This window comes from Cyprinus carpio, chromosome A18 (assembly GCF_018340385.1).
Source record: "Cyprinus carpio isolate SPL01 chromosome A18, ASM1834038v1, whole genome shotgun sequence".
NCBI lineage: Eukaryota > Metazoa > Chordata > Actinopteri > Cypriniformes > Cyprinidae > Cyprinus > Cyprinus carpio.
Window position 1 is genome coordinate 18,313,825 of NC_056589.1, and position 18,803 is coordinate 18,332,627.

At 35.4% G+C, this 18,803-nt stretch overlaps 1 protein-coding gene and 1 long non-coding RNA gene across 4 annotated transcripts in view; one reads left to right on the top strand and one right to left on the bottom strand.

Annotated features, from left to right (window-relative positions):
• The window catches only part of LOC109103784 (guanine nucleotide-binding protein G(o) subunit alpha), an 85,323-nt gene that overhangs the window by 60,131 nt on the left and 6,389 nt on the right, over positions 1–18,803 (bottom strand). For all 3 annotated transcript variants that reach the window (XM_042775222.1, XM_042775220.1, XM_042775221.1), the window contains exon 3: positions 5,958–6,099. In XM_042775222.1, the coding sequence (XP_042631156.1) occupies positions 5,958–6,099 (142 nt within the window). The remainder of the gene's footprint in view (positions 1–5,957; positions 6,100–18,803) is intronic.
• On the top strand, positions 13,397–17,395 carry LOC109089538. The gene is made up of 3 exons (XR_002017762.2): positions 13,397–13,519; positions 15,314–15,375; positions 16,462–17,395. It is a non-coding gene; the product is annotated as an uncharacterized LOC109089538 (long non-coding RNA).

Here is an 18,803-nt window from a genome sequence, read left to right on the forward strand (position 1 = left end):
AAACCTTAAAAAGCTTCTCTCAAAAGCTAGAACTCCCTATTTAGTTTCCAATAATTCCAAAATTATGTTAACGGTTTTAAAAGGCCAATTCACACTGCAACATCAGACACAGATCAACACCGACAACCAACCAAATACAGTACAAACGGCAATTCAGCAGGCTTAGTCGGTGAAAACAAGCACAGACTAACGCCAACAGATGCAGACGGGGTAACACTCTGATCAAACAAAACCTGATAAACATACCTACTGCCTTTTGTCTGTGTCTGTCTATGCAGTGTGAATTGGCCTTAAAACAAAAAGACTTTGTATTGTAGCACAGAGTTTGCATAAGCACATTCATCAAGCACAATTGCAAACAATATAGTTGAGATTAATATTTGCAATTACTGTTTGTCACTGGCAAGGTTTGCTCACAGATTAAGTCAGAAATAGCACAAACAATAAAATACAATAAATCGTAACAAGTCATGCACTAATACAAAAAGCCACCTATGGGATTTCCATTAAATGTAAAGGAAAAACAAAGCATCATTAATGTGTCTCAATACTTTAAAAGCCAATATTCCCAGTGGCCACAAACAGTAATTCATGCCCCATATGAGTGGCTGCCACATCCAATCAGTTTTGCCTGAAAGAACAGATTTTTCACACACTGCAGCATTCCATCCATAGAAATCATCATATAACCCAGAAAATATACAATAATTCAACCCTTAATATGCATTAAGTGGATTCTACATGCACATATTTATCGTTATAAGTGAATAAGTAATAATAATGGCCAGATAGGAGAGCTCTCGCCAGAGTGTCAGCACTAAAGCAGGATAAATCACTTTAAATTTAAAGCTATTCACTTCCCTCTCTCCTTCAAAGTCGCTCCATGAGCAAACACTCCTAATTCTGACTGCAATCCTATTTCTCAGTTCTATTTTGGGAGATTTTTGAATATAAATTTTCATGCGGTTAGCATGCAGACTGGCGACACCCAATTGAGCTTGTTTGGTAGACTTTTTCATGTGCTGCGTCATGATGCTGCAGTGGAAGCAGAGGGCTAGAATGGCAAAGCCCATCTGTGTCCATCTGGGCTCATGGCCCCTGCCCACCACAGACTGACATTTATATTATCAGCCATGGTGTGGCTCAGGATGTGAGGAAAGTTCACTCCAACATGTTGGACCTTATGGAACCCATTCCCCTCAGAGCGGAAGCTATTTTGCTGTATTGTAGAGGCCCATAAGCATGACAGCAATGAGATCAGCATCAGATCATGTGTTAAGCTGGGGTGAGCTCTGAATCAAACTAGAATGAATGGACTTCCTGCCACAGGCCATAGCATCATCCACTGTACACTACTAAGCTATGGAGTAAAAGGATCCTGGGTCTTTATCAGGACAGCTACACGGATATGACAAGAACGTACATGGAATATGTGTGTCAAGTATACATGCCACAGAATCTCTAAAAATAGACAGTGACTCCTGACAATTGGCTTCTGTAACAAATTATCACAGAGAGTAACATAACATACAGATACTGGCTCTGGATAATGCTGGCAAATGTGAGCTGAGCCTAGACAGGGTGTTCTGTAGAAAAGTGTGCGCGGATTTATTGGAAATTTTGAATAGATTTGTGTTCTGTTCCAAAATGTAGTGATCTGCCAGTGGACACAGTATTATAATACACATACATATTAGGCTTGTTACCAATGCATGATAACAGAAATATCAAAAGTAAAAAAACAAACTTTTAAAATAAATAACAGGGATTTTAGACTTACATATAATCTTACATACATACTATAAAAATCCAGAAGGCATGTTGAGCTAAGCAGTTTTATTTTTGCTATTATTAAGATACTAATAGAATATTTATTAATACTTTTATTTTTATAATTTCCTTTTCCATTTTAGTTAATTTTAGCAATTTTGTTATGTGCTTTTGTCATTTTTATTACTTAGTTTTTTTTTTGTTTTTTTTTCTACATTTCTATTTACATTTTAATATTTTTAGCACTTCATCTTATTTTATTTCAGTAAATTGGCAAGGCAGCTTTTCTAACTTACAGTGAATTTCATCCTTTTCATTTTTTTTTCATCTTACTTTATTTCAGTTTTATTTCAATTTACAAAAAAATATATAAATCTTTAGTTTTAGTTAACAATAACTACACTGGAGCTGAATGAAAAATAAACCTAATATTATAAAATGGTAACAAGATGCTGATTTATATTTCACTCAATATTGAAATATAATATATTGAAATAAAATAATTGTTATTATAATAATAAAATAATCTAATAAATAATATAAGAACAAATTGAATAATAAATAAAAATTAATAAATAATATAATCAAATATTTCATTACTTAACAAAAACTACTATATAATAATTTTGGACTATTGTTTTAGATTATCTATTCCAGTATTTGTGTATTTTAGGCTTAACGCAGTCATCTTAGCAACATCATAACTCAAATTAAATCTATTGCAACCCAAGTCTCTTTTATGTATAGCATTTGAAATTTGTTCCATAACAGGATGGATGTAGGCAGTAGGCAGTAGGCAGTTCACTATATTTTGGAATGGCGCTAGTTGGACTCTATGAGGGGTGCGGCCCACTCCTCATTCTGGTCACACACGCTTTGTGAATGGTCACATGAGATCATTGCCTCTTTGGTGCTGGGCAGAATGCATGCGAGTGACATTGTCCATGGACACAGACTTGTGGAATGCGTTGCAAGAGAGGCAAAACAAGAGGTCGCCATGGCAACAAAGCCAGATCTGTGAGAGAGAAGATAAGATAGGGGAGGGAGATATGGAGGAGAGGGCGCTGGGCATAAAAAAATGGACAGACAGAAGTGAGAGAGAAAGAAAGCAGGAAGCTGAGAGGGTATAAAACCAAAAAAAAGAGAGCAAGAGAGAAAGAAAGGGCAAACAGATCTAAAGAGGCTTGGTTGTTGAGAAAGCAGTTCCAATAAAAGCTTCACACCCCAGATTAAAAAGGTGTGAGCCAGCTGGCCTCCACAGCCTGAAGCAACAGAGGGCTGAGGAGTTTGTGTGCAAAGAATTGTGTGCAAGCATCATGTAAGTTCCTCTCTAAAAACATGAAAGCTTTGGTACACATCACATACTGTAGTATAGCTCCTAACATATTCTGATCAATTTCTCCATTGACAATAGGCTCAAAGGGTTAGTTCACCCAAAAATGAAAATTAGACTGTTTTACTTACCCTCGAAGCATCCAAGGTGTATATGACTTTCTTCTTTCAGACGAATCCAGTCGGAGTTATATAAAAAATTGTCCTGGCTATTCCAAGCTCTATTAACTGCTTCGGTGTACGACAGTCAGCGGAAGTGAGAGAAAAGTGTTTATGATGTTTTAAATATGGATATTTTTCTGCAGCACATTTTATTATAAATGCGCGATTTTTTTTTGACAACTTGTGAACTGTTCAACTGCAACACCCGCTGACTGCAAAGAAAGAGCTTGGAATAGCCAGGACAATTTTTAATATAACTCCGACTGGATTCCTCTTAAAGAAGAAAGTCATATACACCTAGAATGCTTCGAGGGTAAATAAAACAGTCTAATTTTCATTTTTGGGTGAACTAACCCTTTAACTCAGCGCACTTAGATGCAAAATCTAAGCAGCATTTTAGCAACTAGAGTGTGTCCATTAGCCTACTTTCTCTTTTAAGAAGTAATCTGGTTAATTTTACTATAATTTCAGCTACCATTAATAGTGCAGTAATCTCAGGTCTGAGAGGTATATTTCCAGTTCAATACATGTTAAACTCATTTCACAGCATTTCATTACCACAAAAATGAATTTCATTACTTTCACTTAAAAATAAAATCTGGTTTATAGTGACGCACTTACAAATGATGTGAAAGGAGGTCAATCTGTAAACTGTTTCAATAGTACAGCCACAATACATAAAATCACTTTCTAAGATTTTCTGTGGAAAATTTCAATTTTTTTCCAGTGTTGTTGCTATGACAACAATGCTGAAAACCCTAAAATGACAGTAAAATAATGATTTAACCAACTACAAAAAAATAATAAAATAACCAACTTTAAATATATAAAAAAAAATGTAATGAGTCAAAAATAAAAAAATATCAAAATTACTTTATTGTGGTAACCATGGGGTGAGTCAAAATTACTTTATTGTGGTAACCAACCTTGTGTCACAAATGCTGTTGACTAAGCTTAACTAGTACTAAACAGAAATATTCCATTACCTGTAATAATTCTTCATCCATTTAAGTGAAAATTATGCCAAATTGTAAAAATGCAAAAAAGTCTGCAGTTTCCATTTAGGCCCAGCAGTCACATTCAAACACATTAAGCTACACACTGCTATTTATAACCTCTCTTATTAGATAGGTACATAGATCTGATGCCCTTCAATGCTGGCTTCCTGAGATGTAACTCAACCTGGAAATGTAGACGTGTTCTATTTCTCACAAGATAAAATATCTCAGTCGATGGCTGCTAGGTATTTCAGATGACTGTTCCCTTCATACTTATAGTTTTGGTTTGATTAAAATTTAACACTGCTTTATGCTGAAGGTCAATGAGTTCACTGACACTGACATTACAGTGAGAGAGTTTTTGGGAAAGGGCACTAGGGTTGGGCCGATCATCCATCACAGATGGCTGATACACTTCATAATGTAGAGCCAACATCGTGACCCCAGCCCCCATTCCCCCCGCAATCCGCCACATCCCAATACAAAGATCGGAAAGAAAATTACATTTATACGTAACCCTAAAGGGAATAAATATGAGATGTGAGGAAAATACATATTTTAATAATTTCTCTCGCAGTTATATCATTGGGTAATTATGCTGTATATAAACTGCGGGCACCAGGGAGCCACTATGATGCCTGTCATTAAAACTGCTTTTAAATGCACAATCACTTTTTAGTTTCATTTTCACTTTCGAGATTCGCGATCGCAGTATGGAGCGGTAGTACTTACCACACATTTTACAAGATTAGTTTCAAGGTAAGTGAAATTTTATATACTGTAATGTAACAGGCCACAGTTAGCAATTGTTTTCTGAATACGGATTAACGCTTTGGGCACAACCCGAAAAGGAACATTTTATTAAAGGAACATTCCAGGTTCAGTATAAGTTAATATAAATTGAGGCTTGTGGTATAATGTTTAATACAACAAAAAATCATTTTTACACTGAGGCACTTAAAATGGAAGAGAAAGGGGCTACTCTGTAAATATTAAAATCCTCAGTGTTTCAACAGCGTAGCCAAAGGTGTAAACAATACGTATTAACATGACTGTAGTGAATTATTGAATTATTAACCTTTTCTATATAAAGCTATATCCAGTTGTACAACTTTGTTGGCATTTCACAGCCCAACACCATAAACCTGAAAAGAACAATAAAACCGTACAGCTCACGTAATACAATAAATCTGAACAGAATAATTGTTATATTATGTTATTTATTAATTATATATGAATTATTATTATTAATATTATTAAATTCTTAACCTAAATATAAAATAGTATTCAAATGGTATTAATACTAGTATTGCCTCACCACATCCTTTCATTTTTTTTAAGAAAATTAAAGAATAAGCTTATCTTGTACTGAACCACCAACATTTCTATAAATAATTATTTTAAAAATGTATTCTTATTGAGCACAATTCATGACAGATCATAATTGCAGCCACAGGAACTGTGAAGCTAAGACTATGTGTCACTATCATTGACCCTTGTTATCCAATTCTCCTGAATCATCTTACACAGAACTGTTTATATTTGTCTTGGATATTTCTTGGGTCCTGTTTCAAAGTAAAGTATAGTTACAGCTGACCTTAAGTGTTATAATTACCATCCATAAGGTTATAATCACAATGGGAATGTCACTCTTTAATAAGCATTCCAGCTTATCAGGGTTTGCGCTGTACTCACTTTGCGCTCCTTGTCTCCATACTCCAGCCCCAGTGTGTCCATGGCACGCACGATAGCAGCCAGAGACTGGATGGTGTTGCTGTAGACCACTGGCTTGTACTGCTTCACATCATCACCAGAGAAACCATCCTCGTGGATAATCCTACACACATAACAGAAGACATGTTAGAGAGCATGTAGTTCATGTGTGTGTCTGTGTACTGTATGTGTTGAAACACTTCCTCCTTGCTGGATGAACCAAACTCCAGTCACCAGGCAGGTATTATGCCCCATTTCACTGAAATGTTCATATCGGGCATCATCTCAAGATCACAACCACACAAGACGTTTCTAGACTGACAATCTCCAGGCCCAGCTATGGTGATAATACAAAAGCACAGGAAGGATAGAGAAGGATGAAGAGGAAGGTTGTGCACAAATTGTTGAATTTGCGAATATTCAACCTGTAATTATTATTCGAAAAATAAAATCACTATTCGGATTTTATTATGTGTTGCTTTGCTAGCCGAAAAAGCAGGGAATCCATGATAAATCCTAATAACGCAAACTAAAAGTCAGTTATAACTAAATGCACTGGGTGGTGCTGTGGAGCATGTTAACAAGTAGATTGTATTTGACCACAGAATATAGTCATCTGCCTCGTGAAGTTTGGATTTACTTTGATCAAATTGATCTTAGTAAACGATCTTACAAAATTTCATTTCTTTTGATCAAATGAATCAGTGAAACTGAGTTACCATGATATCACCACCACATGAAATCCAAAAACCAGTCGACTGAGGAAAGACAGCTGTCCAAAAAAAAATAGCATGAAATGCCTTTTTTCCTGATTGCTTTGCGATCACATCTTTTGTTATGTTCGCTTGTTAAACTGAGACGATGCACATCAACGTTTTAGTTAAAAAAATCCTTCAAAAAAGGTTTCAAACTGATTGACATGACGTGCGAAGTGAAAGTGCAGAAAAGCTGCATCTATGTTGTGTCAGCTGTGTGGATACTGGCAATATCGTTAACAATTCTCGTTTATAATCATTTATAATATAGCTTCTTATTAACAAGATCTTAGGTCTATGGTGTGTTCTGTCAATGCGTGAACTTCATTAATTGAAGTGCAATTGCCGTCCAGTAATCTCAAAAATCTTTGTGGTTTGTTACTTTTTAATAAACAAAGTATCAGCTTTAAAATTATTCCAAATTCATAACAAAATTCAAACAACAAATACAGTTTTTCTTCAATTCAACAAGGAAAGTACCGCCTCACCTCAGTTCAAGTGGCAAGTAACCCATTTAATCTTTCTATTTACTACTATAGTAAATATATAATGAACATGAATTAACAACAAAAGGTAGAGAGCCTATAAGAGAGCCTACAGGACAACTTACTGAAATGTCACATGTAAAAGCTCATTCAGTGTTTCAAACTGCAGAAAACATGTAAAGCTTTTAAACATTGCAACGTAATATACATTTACATCAGAATAACCATTCAGTGTCAATATGCTCATCAGTCAGCTAGAAAAATAACTATAAAGAGGAACATTTTGCTATATTTATGCGCTATTGCATTTTAATATTTTTACTTAACCTGTTGTCTACATGATTCAACTCCTTAATTTTACTAATTAAGAAAAACAGGCTGAAAGTCTGAAAGAAATACACTCTTAAAAATAAAGGTGCTTAAAATGTTCTTCACAGAACCATTTTTGGTTCCACAAAGAAATATTCAGTCAAAGGTTCTTTAAAGAAGCATCTCTTTCTTACCTTTTTATAATCTGAAGAACCTTCTTTTCGCCACAAAGAACCTTTTGTGAAACGTAAAGGTTCTTCAGATGTTAGAGGTTCTTTATGAAACCATTTAGACAAAAAAGGTTCTTTATGGCATCGTAAAGCACCTTTATTTTTAAGAGTGTATAACAACATTTACAGGATGCATTGAGGAGGAGCCCAAACTACACTCAGTGGCCAAGTGATGCTTATAGTCCATGATATTGGTACAGATTCTGTGTAATAAACAATGTGTGACTGTATATTTCAAGTTGGAAAAGACATTTAGTTCCCACTTTAAGTGAACCTCAGTTTCCAGGTCATCTACAATATGGACTAAAATGCTGATAAAGTCAAGAAAAGATCAGACAGACTCATGACAGTATGATTGAAATGTTAAAATGTATAAAATAATAATAATAATAATAAAATAAATAAAACACGTTTATTCTGTGGCACCTAAAAAAATAATTTGGCGCCTAAGTTTTTTTCTTATAGGAGCCAATGGCTCCTTTTTTGTTTGGAGCCCTGTATAATGTTTGATATAACAATTACATTTAACAGTAATTGATTTGACATTAATTGATGTGGCAGTCAGTCAAAAAAAGTGTTTCACCATTTTTTTAAGGTTGCCAGTACATTATGTAAATTATGCGAAAAAGCAAGCAAGGACCTTTAAAGTCTGGATGACACATGCATTCTCGTGAGAAATACTTCAGATTTTCATTGTCAGTAAGAACGATATCACTGAGACTTACAGTAAAATTAAATTTTCTAAAACCTTTTAATTGGTTTACATTCATAACTACACGTCAAATGCCACATGCTGAGTGGCTTCTAAATGTCAAATGATAAATAGAAGTGATAAATGATTAATAATTTCACTAAAAGTAAAAGTTACATCAAATTGCTACATTTGCTGTAGCCAGAATAACCAAATAGCTATTGTCTACCAGGGATGTGGGTAGCTTATCTTCATTTTGTGCTATTGAGAAACTGGTGGAAAATGCATTTTTGTGATGAAGAGGGTGTTTTAATCATCACATTCAGTGAATTACAGCAGTAAGTGCAGATGTATCATCCAAAATTGTGTTGGAGTGCAGAGTGTTCTTTCTAGACAGCCAGCTGTGTCCTTGTCCTCCTGATTCATAAGTTATATTGTACATTGTCATGGGTTTTACTGTCTCTTATTCTGTGTCTTTTCCCTCATTCACGCTCACATTCAATATTCAAACATTGGCCTATCACCCATTATCTACAATAAAATGGTGTTATTTCTGCAATAGATGGCATGCCTGACTTTGATCCGGGGAAAGTAGAGCATTCAGAACAGCGAGAGACGAGTTTCTAACAGAGAATATGACCCTGCTGGAGCCAAACCTCAAAGGAAGACCCAGTGGCACTTGGTCCTCCTGTGGCCAAAACCCCTAATTCAATTGATTTAGCTGAAATTAGGTTTGGACATCTGTCTGTTCTGCAATACTGAAAGATGGCAAGGCATTTTTAGACCATGAGGCTTTGACCTCCTTTACGAATAATATACACACAAACACACACATTATGCATAGTAGCATTGTCTGGCCTGAAAGCTAAAGCCAATGAATTATCACATCAGCGCTCAACTGGTCTTAGTAAACGGTGTTAGTGTGGCATGAGAAAAGCCAGACAGACTGGCAAAGCCTGGCATTATGCAGACCCAGACATCACACTGGTTTATTAGACTGGATTCAGGCTGAGGTGTGAGGAGGCATGTGTTTGGGGATGATATTTTTGCTCACTTGGTGCACATACACACAAACTCAGGTGACCTCAAGGCTACTACCATTAGCTCACCATTGCACTTAGTTCAACCAAAACCACTCTTAACCACACTAACACTGTAAAAAAAAAAAAAAACGATTTTCGGAAGTTGTAAATAAAAAGGAAAATAGATATATTCAGTCTTTGTACTTCAAAATGTCAAAAAACAGTTGTTTTGTAATTGCTTTGAAATTTACTCACAATTTCTTAAAAAAAAAAAAGTTAAGATTTTTTTTTTATTGTTTTTTTTTCAGTGTAATGTGAGCTTACAGTTCTAAAGCAGTTAACAATTCATTTAAACTAAAGTAATATAAATAATATAATTATCACCATAAACGTCTGTAGTTTACACAATCTTGAATGCTTAATTTGGTGCCTCTACATACAAAGTGCTTAGCATTTAGTTTTAGTTTCTTTCTTATGGACTACAAATAAAATGTAAGAAACTGCATGCTGGTAAACTACAAAAATAATCATGAGATTGAATAATTAATTCTTTCAAAATCCCTATAATTAGATCTAGAAGGTAGTGAAACATTAATTTTCTGGTGTTTCTATTAAAAATTATTTTTATCACAATGAAAAAATAAAGCCTGCAATAAAAAAAATTATAATTTATTTTAAATTAATATAATTTAGTTAATTAATTAATTTAATTCTTAAAATTACTGCACTTATGTAAACTCATCTAATTTGGATTTGAAATAAATTAGAAGTTAAAAGTGTTTTTCTCTATGATGTACTGATAAATTAGAGCACAGCATTAGGTTTGTTTGAACATAAACTGTGCTGCTTTTCTTCTGACCGGTCTTCAGGAATCAGATTAAACTGAATTAAACAGTCAAATTAGGTAAATGGGTTGTAATAATACTAATGAAGTTTAAAAACAGATTAATATGAAAAAAAATGTTAATATGTTCACTTTGGCAGCACTAGTTTCATGTTTCCCATCTGTTTCCTGTAAAATGTGTAAAACTTGTCTTTATATATTTCTTTTATGAGCAATTCAAGTTTCTTATCCAACAATAGCAGCTGGTGCTAGCAAACCAATGAAAACAATTTGATGGTAAGGATTACCATTTCCAGAATCTCTCTCTCACTATGCCTGTCACTCTCACTCTTTCACATTTCTCAGATGACCACTTAATAATTCAGGTGATAAGAATAACAAATGTTTAGGGTCTTTTGAAAGTCGCAATATAAATAAGGACATCAGTTTTTGATTCCAGCGGGAGGACGGAAACATTTCAAATGTGAGACACTGAAAGTAGACTCTAATTCAGAGGGTTTCTATTTCAGTCGATCTGGCAAAGACCAAGGGCTTGACACACACACTGCACACAGTCTTAGTCACAGATCAGGAATACTGTCCTGAGGCCAAATAGGTTCCCACACCTGTGGGCTAGAATGAAGTCTCCTGCATGTATGTTTTCAGTGCTGCACCGACTACTCATGTAGTCCTGCCACTAGTCAACTTTTCTGGTCTTTCACCTAATTGAGGATCACATGACTTCAGCCTATTACAGTTGGAATTATAGAAAACTGAAAATAAAATTAAACGTTTTGCTTTCTCCCAAACAATCTGATATAGAGTTCACATACAAAATTGTTGCAAACTTCCCTGATACTGAGATACACAAGTGAATGGGGCAAGACTGTTTTAGCACTGACATGACAATGACAATGCAACCAGCATGAATCTGGCAATGGAGATATGTGTGCTTTCGGCTCATCTGTGCGATTCTCTCCAATCACAAAATCTGTGTGAACACAGTGCTGGACTTGCCAGAAACAACAAAGGCCACTGATGGTGCACAGCATATGGAGAGTTATTTACATAAGGTGAATAGGTACAAGTCAACTAGCTGACTACTTTTCTGGACAGCTAGTCGACTAGCAAAAATCAGACGTTGTGCAATCCCTAGTATGTTTACATGTCTGTGCACAGGTCTAAAATTGAATTTATGGTCAGAATATGGACACTAGGCTTTAATGTAAATGGAACAATGAGTACTTCCTGATCAGAATATATGCACATATAGACAGAAAAATATATCTATAATCACTTCCTCAAGGGTGTCTTTATATATACAAAACATAAAAAAGAAGAAAAAAATGGTTCAGTTTAGGAATTTTATACTTATGAAACTGAGGTCAACAACCTACACAGAGCCAGATCTTGATAGAGAAAAGCTAGATTTTCTTGGTAACGATAACTGTAAGAATCACTATTACATTCTATGATGCAAATGGATAAATGGATTTTATTTAGTGAGAATGCATTAAATTGATCAAAATTGACAGTAAAAACTTTAATATTGTTCTTTTGAACATTATATTCATCATCAAAAGATTCTGGAAAAAAAATCTAATATAAGATGAATTGCACTTATTGAATCATCAGATATTTAATTATTGTGACGCAGGAAAAATATACTTGCACTATTACACACCTCGGGTCGCTAGCAACCCTATACACTTTTTACAAAAAAGTAATCAAAATACAGACATTCTTTTATATTTAATTTTTTTCTTGTAATATTGTTTATAATCAATAGCTTGAGGAGTACTAATAAAGTTGATGTCTAACTTTAAAAAATTAAGGAAGGGAGAGGGTAGTGAATGAATTCCCAGGTCGCTATTAAAGTTAATAAATAAATTTTTTCATACTTATTTCATACTCATCTGTCTCTTATATAAATCACAAAACCACAAACTCTATCATACAAAGGACGTGTCATTCTGTAAGTGCATTCTCAAATTAAATGCAGCGATCCAAATCATTGAATCTAATCATCATCAGGAAAAAGTCTGATTCAAGAATGACCACACTGCTGACATGATCTTATCCCGAGCACACCCTGAGCACATGTGAGTTATTCATCTTATCACCAAGACATATCGGTGTAATTTTTAATATAGTTTCTACCAGCGGAAACCGATCGTGCGGTTATTACATCATTGATAGGCGACAATGAACCTGGATGAGCCATTATTTAAAATTGGAAATTTACAAATCCTTGGGAACTTTTGGGATAATGTAAGTGCACAACTGCATGAAATATATAACAATGTGCAAGTAGTTTTTGGATATTTTATTATGAAAATCTCTTAGTTAATAGTGAATATGTGTTCCCTAATCTAAAGTGTTATCTATATTGGTAGGGATGCAACAAAAAGTTGTCAGCTGAGCTTGCTACGCAGCTTTTAATACAATACAACATAAAATACAAAACTAACATTACACTCCCCTACTTGCCTTTCATTTGGAACTCAGTTTATCAGATCAATGAGGTTAAGAGAAGACGGTTCTTATATATAGATGATCTAGGAAGCAGCACTCCAATCTAAATGGCTACATGGGTTTATTTTGAAGCTGTGAGGTGGAATATGATTTAAAGGATCTCAGGAATGCACACCGGTAGCCAAAATAGAAATACAAAAACTCTCACGCACACACACACATACACTCAGTAACCTACACTACCTCTTGCTCCTATCAAATAAAGCTGGCTCATGTCATCTGTAAGAGAATCCTTTGTCCTGATGGTGATTTTGAGTGCTGTTTCTGTCATCACCCTCCAGACATGGCCACTTATCCAACCAAACGCCAGGAGGGACATCTATTTATAACAATAATAATCAGGGTTTGCATTCTCGATCTCCTAGGAAGTTCACAGGTCAACCTCTCACCGTTAATATCTGTCCAACATGTACACTGCCAGTCGCTTCTGCTATGTGCAGATGTATGCGAGGCACGTTCTATTAGATCAATTCACAAAAACGCTTGTCAAAGGAAATGGAGGGAAACTACAGAGAGAAATTACAATTATGAAACAGCAGGATGAGTGTGACAGGTCTATAATATCCTTCCCTCTTTCTTTTCCTTCTCTCATCTCATTTTCTCTCTACCCCTTTCTCACAGAATGATGTCAAAAGCAAGCTTTAGGAACAATGAAAAAGAGGAGAGTTTTACGGAAAGCAATTACACTCAAAATGTAAGTATTTCCTTTTTTCAAAAACATAGTGAACTGCCTATAAATGGAGCCTTTAAAGTGCACTATACATATCAATATCTGTGTTGCACAGGCAGTTGTTGCCCATATTGGGCATTCTAAACTGTTCACTTATGAGGTCCAATGCTGGTTAGAATGCTGCCTATGTAGACAGCAGAGAGCGAGTCAGTTCATTAGCATTTAGTTATCATGAAATTCAACAACAAACCACATCTGGCTTTTGGATGTTTCAGTCCATTTTGCACAATTAAACAGCATTTTCATAACATACTAAGACTTGCAAATCATACAAACACCTTTCATTCTGTCTAAGGCCAGTCCACACCAAGGATGATAATTATAAAGATAACTATAGCAATAACTATATTAGCATCCACATCAGCAGATGATAACATTCTGTTTATTCTGTCTTTGTAGCGATATCATTATAGTTGTGATGTGGACTTCCCTATTTTTATAGAATAATATATATCCATAAAAATTCATATCTACAACTATTGTCTTTTCTTCTCTATTATGATGTATGTACCAGTGAAATGCTTTCTCGAACAACAAAAAATATAAGCCAGGATGTAGTTTTGCATTGGGAGTTGACTAAATAGATTGTTCTCATTTGCTGATTACTGCAATCTCATGTGAGTGACAGTTTGATGGAGGGGAGGGGAAGGGGAAATAAATGTGTTTTTGATTAAAGATTATGAGGCCACATGCATTTAAAAACAATGATGTGCATGAATAATCTGCTTATAAGAAACAATTACATTTTCCATAAAAAATAAGAATTGTCAGTGTTGATATCATGGTGACTTTAAAGAGCAGCTTCCATTATGTGTCATATTACAACAGACTATTTGGTGGGAAATTATATAGAAATGTATTCACTGAGATTTGACAGATTAGCCTTAAAGTTTTTCACTCTATACCTACATTATGCAATATGTAGACCTAATATTACTTTTTCTGCACCCACTCTGGCTTGGTTATATAATCAGAAATGAAATGTCATTTTGTAAGTGGAGAAATTTACATTAACATTTTTAATGTAAGCTTTACAGTATCATGCTCTAATGAATCATACCGGTCATTTATAAGTAAGCAAAATGGGTCGATTTTAATTTCATGTTGCTTAAAAGCTGGAAGTGATTATTAGTACCAGACTAACAAATTAATATGGACTGGTCATGAATACATAATATTACTCACACCCAGACATGTTCAGCCTTCGTCCTGTACACTCCCCCCAGCCAAACCCCTGATTCACTCCCACTTTCCCTCTGATTCACAGTTCACAGTAACTACCCACCCCCCTTACCTACTTTAGGTCATTTGTCATCCTCTAATTTTGGCAGCCATTGTCATCTCCATGGCAACAGAGTGAAGAAAAGAGGGAGGGAATGCATTCGGTTAAATGAAATATGGTAGCACAACCTCAGCATTCACCCGAGGAACGTGCACAAAGCAGCTGAAAGCACCTGCATTAGTTATGGACCACAATTTCACACATTATTCACTGTAAGAGTTAAACCATCAACTGTTCCTGACAAATTATGTTACATGTGATTACCGTAAGCGATGGGGCAACATCTGTAGTTTTCAGTCAGTAAAAAGGAAGCAAACACTGCAAAAGCAGAAATGTTCCACACGTGTGTCTGTGTGAACAAAAGACCACAGGCAGAGTCCCTACTGCATCTGCAATTATACCTTAATTAAAAGTTGCTTGTGTAATACCCAAGCTCCATTTGTGTTTCTGTGTGTGTGCATGTGTTTGCTCCCCAGGGCTGAAAGTTGCTGGAAAATGCCAACAGACAGACCAATTTATACCTACTCACAGTCACCAGGTAAAGGTTACAATGATACAAACACACTGCAAGACGCAGTCAAAGCAGGATGCAGTTAACACTCTTCACACACATCACCCCACAACAGACTTTTCATCAGTATCCCACTAACAGTTGCAAATAAGGAAATTATTTCCACACAACTAAGGTGTAAAGGACCAAAGCATGTGACATCCTAACATTTAAAGGGACAGTTAGCCTGAAAATGAAAATTCTGTTACCCATCCTCAAGTCATTCCAAATATGTACACTGTTATTTTTCTGTGGAAAACATTTTTAAAGAATCTTTGCATAGATCTTCTCAATTCAAAAACAGTGATAGTAATTTTGAATCTATTTCTCACAAAAACAATTATATTTTTGGAATTTGGATACACAACACAAATTAGACTACTTTTATAGCACTTTTTGGCACTTGACAGCTTTCTAAATAGAAATAGAAGTAGAAATAGAAAAGTCAGTAAGATTTTATTTGTGAAATAAATATATTTATTCTGCTGCATTGGACTGGTCAAGAGTGACAAAAGACTTACTTTGAAAATAAATAAAATCTATTTCAAATATATGATGTTCTTTTGAACTTCTTATTCTTCAGAGAATCCTGAAACAATGTATCAAGGTTTCCACAAAAACTAAAGCTGCACACCTGTTTTTAACACTGATAATAATAGGAAATTATTCTTGAGCATTAAATCAGCATATTAAAATAATTTAATGTGACACTATAGCCTGGATTCAGCTTTGTCATCACAGGAAAATATTTAAATAGAAAACATTTATTTCACAATATTACTGTTATACTGTATTTTGCAGCCTTGGCTTCTTTCAAAAACACATTTTACGGACTCCAAATTTGTTAATGGTAGTAAATATAAAGCCAAATTATGTAGTAAATATATTTGGTTGCATCACAAGTACATTTTTAATTAAGGACTATCCACTCTGATCCAGATACAAATTATATAATTCGACCATAAGGAGAGTTCACATTACACTGCCATGCTGTAAATCAGCTGACCCCAGATCAGATGAGCGGACCCACCCTGACTGCCTCCCTAATAAAGCTCTTTTGTGTTGGCGTGGTAGGGGCTGGCCTAGGATCTGCTTTATGGCTTAACACAAACACCTCACTAAGACAAAGGCCTTTTGTGTAATTACCAGCACATGGGTCAGCCAGAACTCTCCACATAGAAAAGTACATACGGACCTACCACAGAGAGACCAAAAGAGATGGAGAGGGTGGCAACGAAGAACCGGTTGGAGAACAAGGGTCACTGAGGGGGTCACAGAAGTACTTGAGATTCCTGCCTCACTGTTTCCCACCCTACCGTTCATCCTTTATTTTTCATCAAGCACAACATCAGGCATTAACTCTCTAACCCACAAACTTTTAAATGCACTGTTTTGCTGCTGTAAAGACAAAAGGAGATTTACTTGGCTGTGTGACTGAGTAGAAAATATAGGAAAAGAGAAACTTTTTGCCTTAGATAAGCACTTTCTCACTTCCTCTCTGTTTTTTTTTTTTTTTAATTCACAATAAATGAGAACAGAACTACTGTGTATATATCATGATTATAAACACAGGTAAAGGATATGACTCCTTAAGACAGGTCGAAACAAAGAGTGGGGATTTATTTTCAAATATTGTGCTATTTTAGTTCCCAAAACACCACCAATATTCTCATTTTAAAGATCAACTAATAGTTATGTTAAAGAATAATATAAATGGACCATTATTCAGTGTTTTTCAGGGACCAGTTTTTAAACATTCCTATCTGATCCCTGTTTATTTACACAGACTGCGCTTATGTACGTATATAAATGCATGAAGTAAATATTGAGTATTGTAAAAATGAGTAATAATGTCATTTAATAGAAAGTTTTTGTGTGGTAAAAAGCACATCATACTCTGGCTACAGACAAAACAAGTTAAGATCAATTTATGAATTTGTTTACTGCATTTTACTAATTAGAAACTCAAGACTTCACATTGGTTATTTCAGCAGCATGAAAAACAAAACAATCACTCAAACCAAAAATAAAACATAAACAGAAACTTACGAGAACAAAGACAGAAGTAGTGAGGCTCTGATTGGACTGAAGCTCTCAATGACTTCAGTCAAACGGCAAACTGAATCTGTAACTTACATCTTTTCTGCACTTTCTTGTTTACGATGAAGAGAGAATTCGGAATTACAGATTCACAGTCAGTAAGGCTCTGATTGGACATCACATTCATAAGCTCAACTGCAAAATGTGTGATTGGTTATAATGTTTATAATGTATGCTGCACATGAAAAGAAATCTGATGCAACATGAGAAAATCTACAATAAATGTAAAGCCACAATCAACCTGCTTCATTCATTCTACATTCTACATTCCATAATAGATCTGGCTTAAAGATCTGGCTTATTTTTTGCCAATGGGATTTTTTTATATATTTATTTTTTGGCAAATTGTTTTTACAATAGAAATCATGGACATTATGGTATATGTGATCTGAATGCTGCATGTTTAATTGAATTTGTGGGTTTGATGGCTTTGCGTACACAGTAGCATTCACAAATCAGATGCAAAAGGCAGGTAACATGTTGCCATGGCACAGGTATAGAAACAAACACACACATTAAATAATCATCTTAGAGGGCCATGCGGAAAGCAAACCAACCCAAAAAGAATTGAGGTTTGTCTTGTTGAATGTCACACAGTGTCTGTGGGCCAAGTCAGAGGGGATCACAGCAGAGTATTACAGCCAGAGCTCTGGGAAAATAATACATGAGAACCGTTTGTTCTCCCTGTGCTCAGTCAACTCCAATCACATCAGCAAGACACATGAAAACCCCACTATTATAGACGGACAGAGAGTGAGACAGACAGTCAGGAGATCACCGACAGAGAGAGAAGCAAAAATGGACAGGGAAGCTATCATTTGTACAGTTCATTTCAGCTGCCTGTGCGTTTCATCAGAGCTCCTTCCCTTTCCCCTTCTATAGTGACTCAGAGCTTCCCCAAACACACACACATTGTGGTTTGCAAGTGTGTCACAGCACCACGTAAACCCACTGCACTTGCAGCACTTGGTTCATTAAAATATCTTATCTTTCTATAGGTAGATATAGTTTCCTATAGTGGGAAATCGAAGCTGTAGTATAAATTGCCTTGTAATCTACATACTGCACACTACTGCAGTTGGCAAAAACAGAGCCAGCAGTACAGCAGTCACAAGCAAGGGTGCTTTTCTTTGCATTAAAATTGGCTTTACCCACCAAAACGGCCCTCTTCGACTTACATCTGCTTTGAACCTTTGAACAATACATCTGATTGGGGAAGTTGTGGCCTAGTGGTTAGAAAGTTTGACTCCTAACCCTAAGTTTTTGGGTTCGAGTCTCGGGCCGGGAATACCACGACTGAGGTTCCCTTGAGCAAG